General features: G+C 43.6%; 1 protein-coding gene across 6 annotated transcripts in view; it reads left to right on the top strand.

Moving 5' to 3' along the window:
* Marf1 (meiosis regulator and mRNA stability factor 1) overlaps nucleotides 1-22,441 on the top strand; it is a 56,713-nt gene that overhangs the window by 19,648 nt on the left and 14,624 nt on the right. For 5 of the 6 annotated variants that reach the window (XM_052197839.1, XM_052197836.1, XM_052197835.1 and 2 more), the window contains exons 11-22: nucleotides 246-435; nucleotides 1,632-1,810; nucleotides 2,457-2,537; nucleotides 6,506-6,742; nucleotides 6,829-6,948; nucleotides 7,478-7,653; nucleotides 9,262-9,482; nucleotides 10,244-10,386; nucleotides 10,496-10,629; nucleotides 11,863-12,065; nucleotides 12,953-13,180; nucleotides 19,514-19,744. In XM_052197839.1, the coding sequence (XP_052053799.1) occupies nucleotides 246-435; nucleotides 1,632-1,810; nucleotides 2,457-2,537; nucleotides 6,506-6,742; nucleotides 6,829-6,948; nucleotides 7,478-7,653; nucleotides 9,262-9,482; nucleotides 10,244-10,386; nucleotides 10,496-10,629; nucleotides 11,863-12,065; nucleotides 12,953-13,180; nucleotides 19,514-19,744 (2,143 nt within the window). The remainder of the gene's footprint in view (nucleotides 1-245; nucleotides 436-1,631; nucleotides 1,811-2,456; nucleotides 2,538-6,505; nucleotides 6,743-6,828; nucleotides 6,949-7,477; nucleotides 7,654-9,261; nucleotides 9,483-10,243; nucleotides 10,387-10,495; nucleotides 10,630-11,862; nucleotides 12,066-12,952; nucleotides 13,181-19,513; nucleotides 19,745-22,441) is intronic. The other variant, XM_052197838.1, reaches the window with a different exon arrangement.

Below are 22,441 nucleotides of genomic sequence, written 5' to 3'. Positions count from 1 at the left end.
CAAGGCTTCCCAAAGAATATTTATTCCTTTTTGCTTTAAATATTTCTGTGAAATAACATTTGATATTGAATTTTTTTTTCTTATTGAGGTCTACTCATAATTTAGACATAAGCCAAAATCAGCATAGGTTTAAGGTAAAACACATTGCAAAATCAGATAGAAAAGTCTCTTCATCAGTAGCTTCAGACAGAGCCAGATTGGCAGAGCCTCACTGCATAGAACAGTGTCTTATATGTCTTCTCCAGGAGTATGTCTCCAGACCTTTTGAATAGAGCCTCACCACTTGCTTTCAACATTGCCAGTCCCAGTACCGGTGCTGACTGCCCAGACCCATTTGCAAATGGTGTTGACGTCCAGGTCAGCAATGTGGACTACAGGCTGTCTCGGAAGGAGCTGCAGCAGCTCCTTCAGGAAGCCTTTTCCAAGCATGGCCAGGTAAGTTCCGTCTTGTTATTTGGGTAATTGATTTGGATTTTTGGAAGTGGGTCATATTTTCAAGACAGGATCTCAACTCCGTAGTTGAAACACGTGAGAGTCTTTCTGCCTCAACCTCCCAACTGATATGATGAAAGGCATAAGCCACATACTCAGCCTCGCTCTTTCATTTTTTAAGAAAGATTTATTTTTAAATTAATGGTATATGGGTGCCCTGGGAGGCCAGAGGTGTCAGATCTCTTGGAGCCAAAGTTTCAGGAGATTTTAAGCTATCCAGTATGGATGCTTTGACCAAACTCTTGTCTTCTGGAAGAACAGGGAAAGAATGGTGTAAGCTTTTAATTGTTGAGCTGTTTCTCCAGCTGTGTGCCCGTCCTGGTGTCCCCTCCTCCCACCCTCCCATCCCCCGTTATTGAGCTGGTGTAGTTCAATGGCAGAGGGCCTATTGGACACACATAGCTATAGCTGGGGCATGGCTATGACTGGGCAGGTTTGGACTTTTTTGTCCTTTTGTGTGTTAGAAGAAATATAGAACACATAGTTTTTATGACATCACCCCAGAGAAAATAAAGCAAGCCATGAGATGTGACTGTCATAGAGGAACTTATTTAGAGCTGTATGCAGAAATACAGAATCTAAAGCAGTGGTTCTCAGCCTTACTAAGGCTGACCTTTTAATATAGTTCCTCATGTTGTGGTGACTCCCAACCATTAAATCATTTCATTGCTACTTTGTAACTAATTTTGCTACTGTTATGAATTGTAATCTATAAGTATCTGATATATATGACATCTGATAGGACACTCCTCTGAAAGGGTTGTTTGACCACCAAAAGGGTCTTGACCCACAGGTTCAGATCCACTGGTCTAAAATAATGTTGGCTACATCTCAATGTACCCAGTTCAGTATTTAAGTGCAGCTTGCTTTGGGGTGAAAAAAAAAGCATCTTTTATAAACCTGGTAGTTTGCAGAGTTGTAAAAACTCTCTTGAGTCTGCCTCTGAGAGTGGTATGTGCCAGAACAAAAAGGCAGACTGGCCAGGATAGCTTCTTTGGAAATCACTTTCACCCTGGTCACTTGCAGTATCCCATTCAGACAAGCTACCTTGTGCAGGCCCCGACAGTTCACTTTAACTTTTGTAGTTGACGGGCTCTAGGTAGATACTGGCAGTGCTGTTTTATTTTGTTCTGTTGTAGGTGAAGAGTGTTGAGCTCAGTCCCCATACTGATTACCAGCTCAAGGCCATTGTGCAGATGAAAAACCTGCACGAAGCAATCTGTGCAGTGAACAGCCTCCACAGGCACAAAATTGGCAGCAAGAAGATATTGGTCTCACTCTCCACAGGAGCTGCCAACAAGTCACTCTCTTTACTAAGGTAAAAAACATCCTACCCATGCACTTCGGAATGTAACCACTTGACCTACAGATGGTTTGGAAAATAATAATAATTGATTTTGTCATATTTCCATTCATCCTGTATGCAGTAATGGTTATTGTGAATCAATAGGGTTTAAAATCTGCCTTCTGGCTCTTGTTCAAATCATTAAGCAAAAGCCAAACACAGCTTGAACTTGGCAGGGCCTTGTTCATTTTATGAAGATGATCTGTGTGCAGTTACATGTCCACTCACATGCAGAGATTCCAGTCCCAGCTATCTAACACATAAGCTACGCATGGCAAGAGATAATTCAAGCTGTTCTGCCTTCACTCTGAGTTAAAACCCAGTGTATCTCCCACATCCCCCTGTCCTCAGAACAGCCTGATTTTCTGCTACACAGATGTGTGACATGATGTTCCTGAGTCCTAGGGAATCCCAGGGAATGAGTTGATCAGTTTTCATGGCTAGTTCCAAAAATCCTTTTGATTTTCCTTTTAACTTTTCTGAAAAGTAGACTGTAACATTTCAGAAACTTGTAAGTTTATTTTTCTTGACATTGTGTTAATTTTATGAATCTTTAAAAAATACACTTTGTGATATATGAGGGTAATCTGTTCTCTAACTCGTGGATTTTGTCCCACAGTACAGAAACAATGTCTATTCTTCAGGATGCTCCTGCCTGTTGTTTGCCTCTCTTTAAGTTTATAGACATCTATGAAAAGAAGTAAGTTCCATTTATTGCTCTGTTGATGCACTAGTGATTCATTGGTGACTTCCATGTAAAAAAAAGCTGCCATGCTCACCCTTAAGGAACTTCTTTCTCACCAGGGAAGAAAGACAAAGCAGATTGTGCTATTTAACTGAACATTTGAATCTAACTTTTTTTTAAACAACTTTATTTTTTAGCAAACTTAGACTTAAATTCCCGTCATAGTTAGGGGAGCTATGTTTGTTGCTGTGAGGAGACACCATGACAATGGCAGATCTTCTGAAGGAAAACACTGAATTGGGACTGGCTTATAGTTTCAGAGGTTTAGTCTGTTGTCGTCATGGTTGCATGCAGGCAGGCATGGTGCCAAAGAGGTAGCTGAGAGTTCTACATCTGAATTCCTGGGCAGCAGGAAGATAGACTCTGGGGCCTGGCTTGAGACTCTGAAATGTCAGAAGTCCACCCTTAGTTGACATCCTTTTTTTTCTGCCAAAGTCACACCTTCACAGCTTCACAGAGTGGCATTTTTATGCCTTTATACAGAGACACTCCTGACATATGCATGGCTTTAGTTGTGTTCCTTAGTAAAACTAATTCCAATAACTTTCTTCTTTCCTTGAGTCTAAGCCAGAACCATGTGGCCATAAGCTGCCAAATTCTACTGCTTCCTGGGGCTAGAACATGGTCCTTTTATTCAAGTACATGTTCACCAGCTTTCTGTTTTCATTGGTTTCTCTCTCTGCCTTAGCTTAGCTGTCCTGGAACTCACTCTGTAGACTAGGCTAACCTCAAACTCAAAGACGATCCAGCCTCTGCCTTCTGAGTGCTTGGTTTAAAAGTGTGCACTACCATGCCTGCCCATACACTCTTCTTCAATTCCTTTTCATAAAGTGGTCTTGCCCTGAAGTCACCACTCCCTTAATTCTGCTTAGCAACGTCTGTCTTAGGGTTTCTATTGCTGTGAAGAGACACTGTGACAATAGCAGCTCTTAAAAAGGAAAACATCTAATTGGAGCTCATTTAATCTATTGTTGCCATTGTGGGGAGCATGGAACTGGGAAAGGAGCTTGAGAGTTGTACATCCAGATCCAGAGGCAACAAGGAGACAGGCTACACACACACACACACACACACACACACACACACACACACACACCCCACACCTCCTCCCTCCCACCCACCCTGGCTTAAGCATCTGAAACCTCAAAACCTACCCCTTGTGACATACTTTCTCTTACAAGGCCACACCTCCTACAAGGTCACACTTCCTAATAGTACCACTTGGTAAGAGCTTATGGGAACCATTTTCATTCAAACCGGCATAGCTTCTAAAGCTAAGTCTTTTTTGTTTGTTTGTTTGTTTGTTTTGCATACTAGTTTGTTACTTTTCCAGTGACATTTGTGAGCTTGCTCTATACTTTAGACAGGAATTAGAATCCTCAGTGTCCAGTGTAAAGTAGATGCATAGCAGGTATTAGTGGAATGAAAAGCCGAGGCACTGAAGGAAATGTAGATTTGCATTTGTTCTGTACCCAAAGAGTTTCTTAGAAGGAAAGAGAAAGATCTCACAAAATCTTCTGTGAGTCAAAGAACAATGTCAATGAAAAGGAGGTACAGGGAAGAGTGCTTCAGAGGTCCAGGCAGCAAGGGGAGTATGGCAGTCACTCTTAGTGATGAGCTGGTGCACGAGGGGAGAGGTGTGGTGGGAGAGCTGTTCTCAAGGACAGGAAGAGGCAAAGGACTATGCCAGTCCCAGTTTTGTGCTGATGTAATTGGAGTACAAAGAGCTATGTGCCATAGAAATTTTAAGCCTTTCTGAGGCCTGGTGGCCAGCATTTGGGAGGCCAGAGGAGACATTCAGCTGTGCAAGACCAGACATGAGATGGCTGTCTCAAAAATTAAATAAATGGATGGATGGATGGATGGATGGATGGTGAATGAGCTAGAGTAGAGGTTCTCAACCTGTATGTAGTGACCCTTTGGGGGTTCAGTGACCCTTTCACAGGGGTAACATACCAGATATCCTGCATACCAGATATTTACATTGCAATTCATAACAGTAGCAAAATTGCAGTTATGAAGTAGCAACAAAAATAATTTTATGGGTCAGGGTCACCACAACATGAGGAACTGTGTTAAAGGTCACAGCATTAGGAAGGTTGAGAACCACTGGACTAGAGAAATGGTTCAACAGTTGGGAGGAACACTGGCTGCTCTTATAGACCTAGATTCAATTCCCAGCTCACACCTACTTATAACTCTCTCCAGTCGATCTGATTCCCTTTTCTGACCTTTAAGGGCACTGTACATATGTGGTGCACAGACATACATGTAGGCAAAGCATGCATACACATCAAAGAACAATATTTATTTATTTATTTTGGTTTTTTGAGATAGGGTTTCTCTGTAAAATCCTGGCTGTCCTGGAACTCACTCTGTAGACCAGGCTGGCTGTGAACTCAGAAATCTGCCTGCCTCTGCCTCTGCCTCTGCCTCTGCCTCTGCCTCTGCCTCTGCCTCTGCCTCTGCCTCTGCCTCTGCCTCTGCCTCTGCCTCTGCCTCTGCCTCCGCCTCCCAAGTGCTGGGATTAAAGGTGTGCGCCACCACTGCCTGGCCAAAGAACAATTTTTAAAAGATAGTTTTTTTTTTTGTTTTTTTTTTTTTTAGGACTGGTGTTGGGTAAGAAGCAAGATGGCAGGGTTAAACATGAAGGACATGTTTAACAGGAAGCAGTTTGTTGAGTAGAAGATTGTGTTGTGTCTTTGTTTTGGACATAAAAGTTCTAGGGTATCTTGGAGTCTCAATAGAGAGAGAGTTGGAGTGCTATTATGGAGGCTCTGTGTGAGAGATGTTGGCTCTGAAAGTAATAGCTGCTATTTGATGAAGAGGCGTTACTTATGATGGGCAGGGAAGCAGATAGAACCAGAAGAGGTGGAAGGGAGAGCTGAATGGAAGGCCAAGGAGTCAGGCAAGGTCCCAGAGGGTAAGGGTAAGTAAGGAAAGCATGTGGAAAGAGAGCATGCCACACATTGGAGAATCTCACGGGGTGAGGTTCCAGGATGACTGACTTAGATCTGGGAAGGAAGAGCTTAGAGCCTGAATGGATGTCAGTCCTGAGAGGTTAGTTATTTTCAATCTAAAGGAGATGGGCGTTTAGCACCAAGAGAAAGAACACAGAGAGAATGCATATCTTCCTGTGTGGGGAGACCCCAGGGACTGGTGTTGGTAGGGAAGAAGCTTGATGGATATAGGGCACTGGGAATAGAACCTGGACAGGTAAGAAGGAATTACTAATACCCAGGCCTGATCGCACTTGGTCCTCATTTAGCAGGTGTGATACAAGTTATCACAACATTTTTTTTTCTTTTCTATATTCTTTGCTTACATTCCAAATGATTTCCCCTTTCCTGGTTCCCCCCTCTCCGTAAGTCCATAAGCCCTCTTCCTTCCGCACGTTCCCCAGTCAACCCCCTCCCACTTCTCTATCCTTTATCACAACATTTAAAGACAGCAAAATTGAGACTCAACTTGGTTGTGTATCTTAACTAAGTGTATAAAAGGCTGAAGTAGAGTCTGCATATGAACTCAAATCTGTCTGCATCCAGAGCCTGGGCCATTATGCTGCAGCTATAGTAGGCCCAGGTCAGGGTTGAGTCCAGGTACAGAGGACAGTGGTCCAAAGTTGGAAGTCAGTGTGGTGTGAACAGCTCTCTAAAGGAGTGCACTTCAGAGGGCAGTGGTTGGAAATGGCACATGTTAAGAGCACTCCCATCTTAGACACTGGGGACACTGGCATGGGAAGGCTCTACGAAAAGGTAGTACCAGCAGGGAGCTGTGTGGTTTGAAGAGTGAGCTCAGTCAGTAGTTTCATTTTACTCTTGTAGAGATGGGAAAGCCATTCTGTGTTGTTTTTTTAAACAGGTCAGGTATTTCTACATAATCAAAGAAAAATATTCTAAGCCAACATGTCTTCCTGTTCTTAGGTATGGACACAAGTTAAATGTGTCTGATTTATATAAATTAACAGACACGATTGCAATCCGTGAACAGGGAAACGGGCGGTTAGTGTGTCTCCTTCCGAGTAACCAGGCCCGCCAGAGCCCCCTGGGCTCTTCCCAGTCACATGATGGCTCCTCCACAAACTGCAGCCCAGTTCTGTTTGAAGAGTTGGAGTATCATGAACCTGTCTGCAAGCAACACTGCTCTAACAAGGACTTCAGGTACATTAGTGCCCTCCAAAAAGTATGAGCAGGGACTGTTTTCCACGCCTGAGAAGTCTGCTCACTCTTTGCTGTCTCTCCTGCAGTGAACTTGTATTTGATCCAGACTCTTACAAGATTCCTTTTGTGGTTCTCTCTTTGAAAGTGTTCGCACCTCAAGTTCATAGTCTTCTGCAGACCCACGAGGGCACTGTGCCTTTGCTAAGGTGAGCCTTGGGAGTGCAGAGTGCTTGCAGGGCCATCCTGAGGCTGCCTGCTGATGGAAGTAAAGATTAGGAGGGGGGCTCTGTCCCAGGGTAAAAGCTTTGAGAAATAGCTCATGCACTTAGTATTTCAACAAGAAACTGGGTTTATGTTGAATTTCACAAAGAAAAGTGAGAATAGTTTCTTCATTGCAGGAAAGAGATGTTTCCAATTCGAAAGCTGCACAGGTGCCATGAGTGCATCCTTTCACCTGTGTTCAGCTGCCAAGGCCGCAAAGGAGTTCAGTCACTAGAGTACATTGAACCACTCTGGGCTGCGGACCAAAGCCAGCTCCACACTTGGTGGCCTTGACAACCCACTGCGCTTTATCTAGCTCCCTACTGAACCCTGCCCAGGAATTTTTACAGCTATTAGAATGTGTCACAGAGGCAGTACTCCAGCAGCTGCTTCTCACCAGTGCGTTGGTTAAAACCTGCTGTTCTGCCTGCACTGCCCTTTTCCTTATTCTCACATAACCTTTCATCCCTTCAGCTTTCCAGATTGCTATGCTGCGGAGTTTGGCGACCTAGATATTACGCAAGACAGCCACAAGGGTGTCCCCTTAGAGCACTTCATCACCTGCATTCCAGGAGTGAACATCGCCACTGCTCAGAATGGCGTCAAAGTAGTGAAGTGGATTCACAACAAGCCCCCACCTCCCAACACTGGTAGGTGGGCCAGTGTCAGGGATTGATCCCTAAAACTCACACCTGTCTATAGGGAGGACAGAAGGAAGCTGTGGTTTTGATTTCAAAAGCAGCATCATTTTCACCAGAGTGTCTACTCCAATCTTAAAACTTATTAGAAGCTGACTTCTGAAGATACCAGAATTGGGCCAGCAAGATGGCTCAGAGTAAAGGCACCTACCATAAAGCCTAAAAACCCGAGTTTGAACACCAGGATCCACATGGTGGAAGGAGGAACCAGTGCTCGCTCGTGCTCTCTCGCTCGCGCTCTCTCTCTCTCTCTCTCTCTCTCTCTCTCTCTCTCTCTCTCTCTCTCCCTCTCCCTCTCCCTCTCCCTCTCCCCCTCCCTTCCCTTTGGCTCTTTCTTAGGCTGGAACTTCTGTAAAGGTAGAAGGCTGACTGGAAGCCTGGCCTGAGTCGGAGCTCTGGGGAGCGCTGGACAGAAGCTTCTTCCTAAACCGTGTCCTCTCCTTTCTCAGTCTCAGGCTGCACAGGGCCATGGGAGACTGCTAAGCTTTCTCTTGTGCTCAGTCCACAAATCCCTTTACTTCTCTATAAAGATTTTTGCTTTATTTTAGGCTTTGTTTTTTTAGTTTTTCTATTATCATCTTTGTTATCATTATTATCAGAGATAGTGTCTTACTTATATAACCAACGCTTGTTTTAAATTCATAATCCTCTTGCTTCAGCCTCCTCTCCCTCAACATTGAAATTAATTTAAGGATATTTGCCACTATACCAGCTCTATTTAGACTTTTTTTTAAATAATTTATTTGTATTTTATGTTCATTGGTGTTTTGCTTGCATGTGTGTCTGTGTGAGGGTGTAGAAACTCTGAAACTGGAGTTACAGATAGTTGTAAGCTGTCATGTGGGTACTGGGAATTGAACCTGGGTCCTCTGGAAGAGCAGCGAGCAGCCTGTACTCTTAACTGCTGATCCATCTCTGCCAACACCTTTTTTTAGATAAGCTTTTTTTCTCGTATAAGCACTTTAAAAAAACCTGATGGTGCAGTCCTGTTTGTTAAAGCATTTAAGAGACAGGCAGGGACATTGCTGTGAATGTGGTCTTCATAGGATGGTCCAGTCCTGCTAGGGCTACAGTGAGGTAGGTGGATAGATCTGGTTCTGCCTCAGTTTCCCATCCTGTTCAAATTACTGTTTCCCTTAGCTTTCTGGGTAAAATTTCAGCTCCACTATTGGTTAATTCCATTCTCATGGGCCACCTTGCCTATCTATATTGTGTCTGGGAAAAATATGATGAGTAAGTTACAAATGGTTCTTTGAAGTATAGCCAGTGTAGTCTGGAAAGTCCTTGTTCATCTTCACTTCTACTATAACCCTAGAGTGCTTTGTGGGGTTTTTTGTTTTGTTTTTGTTTTGTTTTGTCTTTTGAGAATTAGGGCAAATGGTTGCCTCCCTTCCTGTAGGAGGGACTGGTTATGTGGTTCTGTGGTGCCTGTGTGTAGAAGCTGAAACCTAAACAGTGCTTGCTGCTCCGAGATCCTGAGCTAAGAACACACAATAGCCTTTGAGCCAGTGAGATCATGCCTAAGGCCTCATGGTTTTTTGTTTTGTTTTTCTTTTCTAGACCCTTGGCTTCTTCGTTCTAAAAGTCCTGTGAGAAATCCTCAGCTGATTCAGTTCAGCAGAGAAGTCATTGATTTACTGAAGAACCAGCCATCTTGTATACTACCAATCAGCAATTTCATCCCTTCATACCATCACCATTTTGGAAAGCAGTGTCGGGTTTCAGACTATGGCTATTCCAAGCTGATTGAACTACTAGAAGCTGTGCCTCACGTCTTGCAGGTAAAGGATACAAGGGGTTACTTGTTTAAAGAAACAAGTGTTCTTCCATGACTTCAGCTGCCACAAACAAAGACTCAGACAAAATAGTTCTCATTTTAGCTCAGAAAGCCATTCTGAGCTAAAAATCCTGCTTGGTTCAAAATGCAGGAGCCCTCTCAAGTTTTCAAGAAACTACAAATTTCAAACCTAAAAGAATTCCTTAGAGGCCTGTGGGCATTTCCTTCTAGTCTCTAGGGGCTGACACTGCTTTCCAGCAGTGTTTGCTAGGATGCTCATTATCGCAAGGGGCTTCTGGGAGCATAATGCACTTACAAGTTGGTACCTACATAGGAGTTAAGTGCTCCTTCGCCTTAGTCACTGGGTTAGGGTTTATTGCATCCTATCTAGACTGCCTATAACTTCCCTGAAGGCAGTGTTTTAATAATTTCCTACTTGGTAAAAAGGCCTGAAAGACTTCATCTGTCTTTTAGAGATGATATTAGTCATCCAAACTGAACATTTGCATGTCCTCTTTGTGCTCATGATCTTTTGAGACAGTGGTACTTTGAAAACAAGCAAACAAATGATCTTGGCCCCAGACAGTTGGGTCATTGTTCTTTTTAACTGTACATACTAAATTGTTTTCTATTTCAAATTGCAGACATTATATTTGAGGCAGATAGGTTGAGAGTAGCAAGAGCAAGAAAGACAGAGACAAGGTTGACACAACATATTTTTTTGAGTTCTTCCTAGTATAAGTAATTATAACATTTCATTTTCAGATTCTTGGAATGGGCTCCAAGCGTCTGCTGACCCTCACTCATAGGGCCCAGGTGAAGCGCTTTACTCAGGATTTACTAAAACTTCTCAAGTCCCAGGCCAGCAAGCAGGTCATCGTGAGAGATTTCTCACAGGCTTATCATTGGTAAGTTGATGAGAAGCTTTAACACAAAACAAAAAAGATCTTTTGTAAAGCTTGTTACTGTGGCAATGATTTTACTCATTCTTTGCCTATTTTCCATATTAAAACATAGGTGTTTCTCAAAGGACTGGGATGTCACGGAATATGGTGTTTGTGACTTGATTGATATAATATCAGAGATCCCAGACACAACTATTTGCCTGTCCCAACAAGATGATGACATGGTCATTTGTATCCGAAAAAGAGGTATATATTGTCTATCTCAGTGGGGCTATTGTTTGTACTTTTGAGACCTGACTTCAGTGTGTAGCCCAAGCTTGCAGTAGCACTCTGACCTCATCTCCTAAGTGCTGGGACTGTGGGCATGAGCCTAATCAGTGTTTACTTTTAAATGGAATAGTTATTTTAATTGTGTGTGTGTGTGTGGGGGGGTGCACTTTTCTTTCCCTTTCCATAGCTCTTAATGGCTCCTTTGAAAGTGTAGTTTGTAACATTACCTGGTACACAAAACCTGTGTTCTTTGGAAGAAGGGAAGCTATGTGGTTAGTGGGGTGCCTTTAATCCCAGCACTTGGGAGGCAGAGGCAGGCTGATCTCTGAGTTTAAGGCCAGCCTAGTCTACAAAGTGAGTTCCAGGACAACCAAGACTACATAGAGAAACCCTGTCTTGAGGAAAGAAAAGAAAGGCAGGCATGCAGGGAGGCAGGCAAAGAATCTACTCAAAGGGGAGAAGCTGTAACCAGCATTTTGTTAAATGCTTCTCAGCTGTGTGCATGTTTCTAGTGTCCACAGTGTATGATGGAGAATCCATTTTAGCTCTGAGAGTTATTTCACTTTGCATATTTTGGAAGAAAACAAACCCAGAGGAATGTGGCATTTGTCTTTCCAGTTGTAATTCAGTCAAGTCTGAGAGATACCTTATTCTGCCCATTACCAGTGAGAGGGTCTCTGTGTCCCTGAAGTCAAAAGCATCCCGAGTTAAAACAGTAGTATCCTTTTTCAATCAATTTAAAATGAACAGATGTGAAGATCAATACTTAAGTACTTTTTTGTTTTGTTACAATTTTGATGCCTAATAACTCCTTTCTGCTTATAACTTTTAATTGGAGATCAAATGAATAAACAAACACGTGAATGTTCAGAAGTATGATTTTACAGAAATAACACTGCTTGAAGCACCCAGACCTCTGTGTGTCCTGTTCACATAGGTGTAATGGACAGGATTTATAAAATTGTCCCTGTCTTATAGGTGGTGACGTGTTATTGTTCACCTCCCACAGTAGCACCCAGGGCTGTGCCCTGAGCCTGTATGAGAACCACTGGCTCTAAAAACCTAGCTCCAGGAACATGTCTGTATTGTGGCTGTGGCGGGGAGGCAAGGCTGACCTCCTGTGACTCTGACAGAACAGAGCCCCTGTAGGGTTGGGACTAAACACAGTGGGTGGATGCCTGATTTATAAGGTGCTTTATTTATTTAAAGAACGAACTCAGGATGAAATAGAAAGAACAAAACAGTTCTCCAAAGATGTTGTGGACTTGCTGCGCCACCAGCCCCATTTCCGAATGCCCTTTAACAAGTTCATTCCTTCTTACCACCACCACTTCGGCCGGCAGTGCAAACTTGCATACTATGGATTTACCAAGCTGCTTGAACTTTTGGAAGCCATACCTGAGATTTTACAAGTAAGTGAAGAGATTCTGATTCACCGTTCTTCTGAGCAGGGTATATACGAAGAGGTGCTACTGTTTTTAGTTATGAGTCTGAAATAGTGTCATCAGAAAAAATGTATTGTTGACCCGTTAGTAAATTTAGGTTAATGTGCAATTTGTTCTATAATCTCAGAATTCATGAGGTAGAGCTGGGGAATTCTGTGATTAAAGCTAGCCTAGGTTAAACAGCAAGACTCTACCTCAAAAATAATCTTCAGGGCTGGAGCAAATAAAAAAAAATAAATCTTTTAAAAAATTTTTCAGCTTGTGTTAAAATAATCACTGAAAATAGGATGAGCTGGTTTAAATATTAAACTGAGTATTTTTTGAGCAGTACTGTACTTCCCAAACACCCTTGGAGGTGGGGTGGCAGTATTCATGCCAACCTCTTCCAAGCAGAGCTGGAGTTTATTATTAGTTTTATTAACTTTTTTTTTTTTTTGGTTTTTTGGATATGGTTTTTTCAAGACAGGGTTTCTCTGTATAGCCATAGCCCTGGCTGTCCTGGAGCTCACTCTGTAGACCAGGCTGGCCTCGAATTCAGCAATCCTCCTGCCTCTGCCTCCCAGAGTGCTGGGATTACAGGCATGTGCCACCACCGTCCGGCTTATTAACATTATTTTTGACTCCAAAAGTGTTAAAACTTTTTGTTGTTATAAAACATACATAACAGGATTTACTGCCAGCAAAAAGAATGTCTTACGTGTGTGTTTGAGTGCTGAGGGAAGAGCACTTGCAGAAGTGCGCCTTCATAACAACACATTCCCATCTTAAGTGACCAATGTGTAGCATTCCATGCCACTTAACTTTACATGTAATCATGTGTTCAAACCCCTCCTTCTGCCCTATGTGTGTCTAAGGTGTTGGAATGTGGAGAAGAGAAAATCCTAACTTTGACTGAAGTGGAACGGTTCAAAGCTCTAGCTGCCCAGTTTGTTAAGCTGCTGCGGTCCCAGAAGGGTAACTGCCTTATGATGACAGATCTGTTCACAGAATATGCTAAAACTTTTGGTTATACATTTCGTCTCCAAGACTATGATGTCAGTTCAGTCTCGGCTTTGACACAGAAGCTCTGCCATGTTGTAAAGGTAAGCCAATGAATGTCCTGTTACTCACACGGCTGTGACAGTGTCTGTGCGAGGTGTTGTGCGTACCCTGTGTGCCTTGCTGTGCTTCATAGCTATGTGTCATTGAAACCTTAGTAGGTACTAGGAGGTGACTAGGTTTGTCACTTTAGATTTATAATCTTCCTTTTATATATTTATGACCTTTCTGAACTAGCAAGGTCACTTTTTTATCCTAGGGTATATGTACTCAGGTATAATAATCTCTGCCAGGCTGGCCTGAGTTTGAAGTCTTCCAGAGAGTTCTTTGTCTATAAGGTTCCTAGGAGGCTGTATCATGTATCTTCCATGGATCCTGACTCATTTAGGAGTCATCTTGAGAACAAGCACAAGCTCAAAATTGCCCTTGCGGTTGGCAAAGCCCCTTTAGAGGACACCTTCCTTGTTTCTGCCCTTCTATGCCAGACTGACCCTCCCGCATAGAGGTAGAACAGCAGAATATCTGCAAGTCTACAGCACAGCACTAGGGAAAAACTGCCAGGAAGAAAAACTGGTCATATACTGACAGCTTAGAGGTGGAACCATTACAGGACACAGGGAGGGCGTGACCATAAGACTTGGAGGTAGCTGGAGGTGACTGTTTTGCTGCTGAGAACAGCACTTAGAGGACTCTGAACAATGAATTGTCAAGGGAAAGTGGCAGCAGGCTTTGCTACAGCTTTTGGCTACTGTGCTTGTGAGGGGAAGTGGGAGAGCCACAGCTAATCACATGGAATGAAGGGAACAGTGAGCTGCTGGCTTAATGTCCAGGTACTGCAATTGGGTGTGTTTGAAAGTTCCAAAGAACAGTGACTTGAGAAGTGAGCGGACACAGGCAAGAATCTGGGGTAGTGTGGTAAGGAGGTGGGAGATGAACCAAAAGGAGGGACTGCCTTAATATTTCACAGGAATTAGGACTGTTGGCATGGGATCTGATAAAAGTAAATCTGCCACCAGGAACTAAGTGTTCACCAGGAAAAAGATACTATGTTACCATTAACTGGAAGGTCAGTGTAGTAGAAATATAGTTATAAATACTGGCACAGGGTTTCTTACCACCCTTAGACCGTTTATGTACCCAGATGAAACACATAGCCTCTATATTTTTAAATAGCCTTAGGCAGCACAATAGCTGGGCAGCTGTTTACCCCTCCAAGTTACCACTTATTTACTATGTTCCATCTGGGCTGTTCTTAATTGCAGTCGGGCAGCCCTCAGGGCCATGCTGTCTTGGCCCTTAGCCCATGGCTGTTGTGGGAAATATTCCCACACTTGGGCCGGCAACTCTGTCCCTGGTAGCCTGGCCGGCCATGCACTGGCAAACAATGGCTGACCTATTTTTATCTCGTGAAGACTCTGACTCAGAGCTCCAAAGTCTCTCCATTCAGCTCGCTAGGTTCTTACTGGCAGGTCGCTACAACACCAGCCCCATGCTTCAAATCCCCCAGAGCCTTTGTGGTGCACCTCAGGCAAGCCCACACTTTGCCACCATACCTTTCTCTCTTGAACCAGGATGAGCTCCCGTGCATGAAGGAAAACACAACACAAACTTAGTTCAGAAATGACAGTAATTCAGTTGCTGGACTAAATCCTAATTTTATAAGCCTTATTAAATCTAAATCCTCTGATGACGAATACTGACAGATCTGCCATTGAAACTGGGAAACACTTGTAGCTACATCTTGTCCTCACACTATCCCAGTCTAAAAAGACCTAACTCCTGCTTCCTCTCTTCCTCTGTCCAACCCAGAAGTCCCTCCTGTTCACCCAGTGATTGGTCCTTTATTCATTAGGGGATTGGTTCACAAACACAGCACCAGGTCCATCCACAGCACATGGCAGCTCTCCTTCTCCCTCCTGCATGCTCTTTCTCTATTCCATGACAGGTCCCTCTTCTCCCTCCTCCTGGTCCTCTTTCTCCAAGCCCATGAAACCTAAACCCCACCTATGTCTCTTCTGCCTAGCTATTGACATCTTTATTCACCAATCACAATTAACTGGGGGCCAGGTCACAGGGGCTACAATGCAGACTTCAGGTCTTGTGGCCCCTCACTTAGTATTACAATAGACAGTAAAAGACAGACCCTCAACAAGTTAAGGAAACTGTTTAAAGAGAAGAGGGATCAGAGCTTAAGCTCTGAGAAGGGGTGACAAATGGAGTCAGGTGTGGAAGAGCACTGTGCACTTGGGGAGCTGATGCTTACCACAGAGGAATGGGAGGGGTGGGTGTGCTGTACAGCTGTAGGTCCAGAGGCTACTGTCTGGGCTTATGGTGGGATCTGGCCAGATGACCACAATGGAAAGGACTTAAGGGGCAAAAGAACTTAGACTATTGACAAGAATACCAGGGAACATGTGGCCCTTAGAGCCAAGATGGACAGAAAACTAGTAACCAAAGCCTGGCCTATAATCCCAGGACCTAAGGAATCTGAAGCAGGAAGACTTGAAATTTAAGGCCAGCCTGAGCTGAGTAACAAGCCCCTATCTCCAACTTTTATTTTATTAAAAATAAAAGACTAGAGTTATAGCTCAGTGGTAGAGAGTTTGCCCAGCTTGCAAAGCCCTGCATTCAGTCCTCACTACTGGGGACAGGGAGAAACAGAAGCACACAAGGAAAGGAGTTGTGTGAGACCTGAAAGAGGATAGGGGAAATTAAAGACAGTAACACTGTCTGGTGGTTAAGGAAGAGATCCGTCCTCTCCTCTCCTCTTCTTATGTAATTAAAAGGCAGGCAAGGAGTGTTACCAGAAATCCTGAGGATTCCTGGCAGAGACAGCATTGATGTGTGAGAAATGGGAGGTCTGAGTTTCCTTTTGGGGGTCTCAGTCTCATGGACAAGAATAAGAATAGGCTCAAAATGGAAGGTTACTTTATTAGAGTTTTAAAGAAAAAAATTCCAGAACTGGCAAACTGTAAATCTTCCAGTGTCTTGAAGAGGATTGAATGGAGAAAAGGGGGTGGGGGCAGGCCATGCCATTAGAGAAGCTGGCACAGAGCTGAGCCACATGGTGAGGAGGGGAGTTTTACAGAAAATATAAGGAAGCCCAAAGTACCAGGGAGCATATGCTTAGGCTCTGGCCATATCTGAAAGAAGAGACAGAAGAGAAGAAAAAGGAATAGTTAGGCCTTTCTAAATCAGAACTCTGAAAGATGGGCAGACCCAGCCAGACTTCATGTTGGCTTGTGAGTGGGGGTTGGAAATTCTGGAAAGGAAAAGTACATTGTCTTATGATAAGCCCACATGTCATTTAGCTAGGTCTTTGTCCTGCCCAACAGAATTAACTATTTTCAATGAATATTTGTTAACTTATTTATTACTTTTTATTTATATGGGTGTTTTGCTTGCATGTATGCAGTGCCCAAGGAAGCCAGAAGAGGGCATTGGATCCTCTGAGACTGGAATTACAAATGGTTGCGATCTGCCATGCTGGATATTGAACCCTGGTCCTCTAGAAGAGTAGCCAGTGCTCTTAACCAATGAGCCATCTCTCCAGCCCCTTTCTTAACAATAAGGGAGGAATTAAGGGCATGTGGATTGCATTCCTTAACAAAGGATGAGAAGGGCTGGGCAATGAATTGCTTCTGTCTTCTATTCCATGTCTATCCCATAAACCTATGATGTGTATGAATGAGTAATTTTAGAAGTAGGAAAAGACAGAACCTGGAATGTGTCTCTCTGGAGAAGTGTCTGCAGTAGAATCAATTAGAAGTTGAAGGATTGAAAGGCCATAGTATATATGACAGGTCCAGGTCTTTCCAGTGTCCACTGGCCAAGATGTTAGTAGAGGTGGGCTTAGGTAGATAGGAAGGCTGATACGCCAGGAGTAGAGAGGGATGTGGCTCTGCTGGTTGAGTGCTTTCTCAGTACACTAAGCACTTGGCTCAATTTCCTGTGCTGCATACACTGGAGCTGGTGGTGTACATCAGTAGTTCTGGCACGTGGCAGATAGAAGCAAGGAGGATCTTGAATTCAAGGTTATTCTTGGCTACCAAGGGAGGCCAACCTGAGCTACATGAAACTCAACAAAAACCCAGTGAAGACCCTGAGGCAGGGCCAAAGATTTAATTCATGGGAGGTTTGGTTTAAGTGACAAAAGCAAGAAAACGTGAGAGACCCAGTGCAGCCCTCGCTGTCCGCTGGAGCCTCACGGGGAACTTTTGGGAAATGCTAGGCCTGGCTTCTCAAGCTATGAGGTCCTTGTTGCTTCTGAAGCATGCCCTAGATGATTGAGATCAAGGGGTGGGTTTCAGCAGCATCAAATAAGCAGAGCTTTGGTGTTCTTAAAAAATAACAGTATTAGCCGGGCGGTGGTGGCGCATGCCTGTAATCCCAGCACTTGGGAGGCAGAGGCAGGCGGATTTCTGAGTTTGAGGCCAGCCTGGTCTACAGAGTGAGTTCCAGGACAGCCAGGGCTATACAGAGAAACCCTGTCTAGTACAAACCAAATCCAAAAAAAAAAAAACCACAGTATTGATCCGAGTGGCCTGCACTGCCACCTGAGGCTGTGGTGATATCCGAGCCCATGCTGCCTCAGAAAGCCATGTTAGGGCCTGAGGCCCAACTGCAACCAGGGTCTGGGTTGATCTCTATGGCCCATGTTACTACCAAAAGCCATAGCCATGCTGATGTCCATTGTCTGTGCTGCAGCCTGAGGCCATGGTGAGGTCTGTGGTTTGCTTGCCTCTGAAGGTTCATGGTCCTACCAAGCTGGTGTCTGTTTTGTGGTCTATGCCAGAAACCACATGGAAGCCCCTGATTGGTGTTCCCATTGACTGTAAGAGCAAGGAAGGCACTTCAGCAGTGCTATCAGTGACTGTAGATGCATAGTTGAGAGAGGAGGGACATGGAAGGCTTCTGTGACAACTCATACCCCTACCTCAAGCCCCACAACAAAAAAGGAAACAGCTATTGAAAACAGGAGGCCATTGAAGACAACTCTTAAAAAGTATGTTAAGGATGCAGTACTGTAGTTCTTAGCCGTTGATGACTTCTGGCTGGGGTTTGGGAAGGAAAGGACTCAGTTCTATAAGAGGCTAGTCACTGAGAGTTTGACCATGCTCCAGTGAATGGATAAGTAACCCAGATTTAATTTGGGATGGGGGTGGTACAAAGGCTGGAAGAGGCAGTCATGGAAGGACTGGGAAGTGAGTGTGATCTGAGTGTATGATATGAAATTCCCAAAGAACTAATATATTATGTTGGGGGAAAAAAGTAGTATTGGCAACGGTCTGGGATTCTAAGATAGTAACTCAAATGTTTTTTGACTAGTGTGTGCTAATTGAGTGTCTGCTTTCTCATTTCTTTTTTAAAGATTTATGTTTACATGTATATGTGTGTTTGCCTGCTTGTTTGTGCATAAATATCAGTGCAGTGCCTGTGGCATCCAGAAGAAGGCATTGGATCACCTGGGACCAGAGTTAAGGGGGTGGTTGTACCTCCTTATATAAGTGCTGGGCACTGAACCTGGGTCCTCTGCAAGAGGACCAAGTGTTCTTACCTGGTGAGCCCCTGCTTTCAAAGCAGGGTATGTGAACAGCTCTACTACCATTGTAGGAGTGAGAGTCTGCCACCATTTTCCTGCCTCAGGTCAGAACATGCCTGAAAAGTAAAAATATGCTGATGCTGAACTGCGTCCAGTCCTAAAGAGGACAAGCATGTGGTGCTTCGTCTTCCTGTAGGCAAGGAGCCGTTTGGTCCTCACAGAAAGCAGAGCCTAAGGGGATAAAGACTGGATGCACCAGCAGATAGCAAGAGCAGAGCTCTGCTGCCTGTAGTTAGAGGCCATGGCATCTCCTTGGACCTGAGGAAGGCAAGAGGTCTCAGTCACCAAGTGCTTGTCTCTGCTCTTGGTCTTTGGTGCTCAGACGATGCCAAGACGATGCCTCTTTCACAAGTTCCCTCGAGTTCTTTGTCTCCTTGAGAATCTAAAATGATCAACTAGATGCTTAGCAGATGAAAATGCCATCTTTAAAATTAGCTCTAGGACATCAGAGAAATGCAGCTTTCCCTGTAGTCACTAGCTTAGCCAAGACATGCCAGTTGGCCTCTTGCCTTTCTACCTTAGGGGAAAAAAGCAAGGAAGGAAGAACACACAAGTAGAGAGAACCATGGCAATGTCTTCCAAACTTCTTCAAGATGAGTAGGTGGAGTCTGGGTTTATGGACTGTAGGGAGGGTAAAAACAATCTCTGTACCAGTCTCATTCCAAGTGTTGGTCTGCTATCACAAACCTACTGCTGTTTGTGTGTAAGTACCTCTGTTGGTCTCATTAGCCAGAATGAGATGATCTGGATTGAGTTTGCATTCTCCTTTCTGTAGGTGGCTGATATAGAATCTGGTAAACAGATCCAACTTATCAACCGGAAGTCTCTGCGGTCTCTCACTGCTCAGTTGCTGGTGTTGTTGATGTCTTGGGAAGGAGATGCTTATCTTCCTGTTGATGAACTCAGGAGACATTATGAAACCACTCACAGTACTCCTCTCAACCCCTGTGAATATGGATTCATGACCTTGACTGAGCTACTGAAGAGTCTGCCTTATTTAGTAGAGGTATGTGTGTGAGTGGGTCTTCAGAAGCCTCTCAGCCTGGAGTTCTGTTAGGTCTCCCTTAGTATGTGTAGAGCTGGAACAGCACTAGAGGTCTTAAAATTGGCTGGACATTTTTCTTCTTCTTAGTAATGTTTTTATCTTTTGGAATTAAAATATCATATTGTTTCTCCCTTTCATTTCCTCCCCTTAACCCTTTCTTTGCTCTCTTATCTTTTTTAAAAAATTGTATAATTATTTACTGTTAGATTATTTTACTTTATGTGTATGACTGTTTTGATTGCATTTATAATATATACACACATATATATGCATATGTGTGTGCGTATATGCATCAAATGTATGCCTGATGCCCACAAAACTGAGCAGGAGGCTTTGGAGCTCAGGAAAACTAGAGTTACATTACAAATGGTGGTTCACCACCATTTAGGTGCTGGGAATTGAATCAGTGTTCTTTTTTTTTTTTTTTTAATTGGATATATTCTTTATTTACATCTCAAATGTTATCCCCTTTCCCAGTTTTTCCCCCTCCAGAATAGCCCCTATTCCATGCTCCCTCCCCTACTACTATGAGGGTGTTCTTCCACCCACTCTACTCCCACCTCTCCGCCCTTGATGCCCCTACATTGGGGCATCTATTGAGCCTTCATAGGACCAAGGACCTCTCCTTCCATTGATGCCTGACAAGGCCATCCTCTGCTACGTATGCAGTTAGAGCCATGTGTACCCCATGGTTGATGGCTTAGTCCCTGGGAGCTCTGGGGGGTCTGATTTGTTGATATTGTTGCTCTTCCTATGAGGTTGCAAACCCCTTCACCAACTCCTCCATTGGGGACCAAACGCTCAGTCCAATGGTTGGCTGTGAGCATCTGCCTCTGTTTTTGTAAGGCTTTGGCAGCGCCTCTCAGGAGACCTTTCAGGCTCCTTTCAGCAAGCATTTCTTGGCATCCACGATAGTGTTGGGGTTTGGTGACTATATGGGGTGAATCCTCAGGTGAGACAGTCTCTGGATGGCCTTTCCTTAAGTCTCTGCTTTACATTTTATCTACGTATTTTGTTCCCCTTCTCAGAAGAACTGAATCACCCACACATCGGTCTTCCTTCTTCTTGAGTTTCATGTGGTCTGTGAATTGTATCTTGGGTATTCAAAGAAGGACACATGCTCCACTATGTTCATTGCAGCCTTATTTATAATAGCCAGAAGCTGGAAAGAACCCAGATGTCCTTCAACAGAGGAATGGATACAGAAAATGTGGTGTATTTACACAATGGAGTACTATTCAGCTATTCAGAACAATGAATTCATGAAATTAGGCAAGTGGATAGAACTAGAGAGTGTCATCCTGAGTGAGGTAACCCAATCACAAAGGAACACACATGGAATGCAGTCACTGATAAGTGGATATTAGCCCCAAAGCTCTGAATACCCAAGATACAATTCACAGACCAGTGTTCTTTTGAAGAGCAGCAAGTGTTCTTACCTGCTGAGCTCTCTCGCTAGTCCCCTTTTTCTTTAAGTGGTGGTGTGGTGTATGTAGTAGCAAGTGTGTGGAGGTCAGTTTCCAGGAGTGGCTGTACACACTTTATATATACTTTATACACACATGCACACACAATATAAAAAAATTAAAAATAAAAAATGTTAAGTTTCAATTAATCCTGAAAAAATAATTAACCGTAGCTTTTTAAAAATGAAATTTTTAAAAATTGTATGTGTATAAGTGTCTTGTTTGTTTGCACATTGTACATATCACTGGTGCCGTGGAGGTTGGAAGTAGCTTTTGTGTTCTCTGGAACTGGAGATGCAGATGGCTGTGAACTCCATGTGGGTGCTGGAAACCAAATCGAAGTCCTCTGCAAGAGCAGTGATTACCGTTGCCTGCTGAGCCAGCCCTCTAGCCCCAACTTCAGCTTAAAAAAACAAACAAAACATTTTAAGGGCATGAAAATCAATGTGGTGGAAGGTATAATTTACTTTTTTTTTAATTGCTTTTGTTGGTTTGTTGTGCTGGTAATCAAACCCCAGGCTTCAGCATGCCAGACTAGCATCTTGCCATTCACTAAGCTAAGCCCTAGCACACCACTTATTTTTATTTTAATCTTAATAATACTTTCTTAAAAGAAAATGAATCTACAGAAGATGTCAGCAGATACAATTCAGCCATGTAGGGAATGAATGATTAAACTATCATCTTTTGACCACGTGCTAGGTCAATAATGAAAAGAAATCAAGTCCTTCTTGATTTTTTTCTTCTTCTCCACCCCCCAATGCCCCCCACCCCCCAGGCTGGCTTCGAACTCAGAAATCCACCTGCTCCTGCTTCCCAAGTGCTGGAATTAAAAGCATGCACCACCACCACCCGGCTCCTTCTTGATTTCTAAATGATATTCTAAGTAGCTATTATGCTGAGCTTTACCCTGCCCCCAAGGCTGACACTTTAAAAACTGTTGATTACGTTCTACCAGAACTTGATGCAAGTTCTGAGCATCAAGATAAAGAACTTGGGACTAGTGAGATGGCTTAGTGGGTAAGAGCATTGACTGCTCTTCGGAAAAGGTCCTGAATTCAAACCCCAGCAACCACATGGTGGCTCACAACTATTGGTAATGAGATCTGACGCCCTCTTCTGGTGTCTGAAGACAGCTACAGTGTCATCACATATAATAATAAATAAATAAATCTTTTAAAAAAAGATAACT

This window comes from Apodemus sylvaticus, chromosome 10, assembly GCF_947179515.1.
Source record: "Apodemus sylvaticus chromosome 10, mApoSyl1.1, whole genome shotgun sequence".
Classification (NCBI taxonomy): domain Eukaryota; kingdom Metazoa; phylum Chordata; class Mammalia; order Rodentia; family Muridae; genus Apodemus; species Apodemus sylvaticus.
Note: the sequence above shows the minus strand (reverse complement) of the source record. Positions and strands in the feature narration are given on the sequence as shown.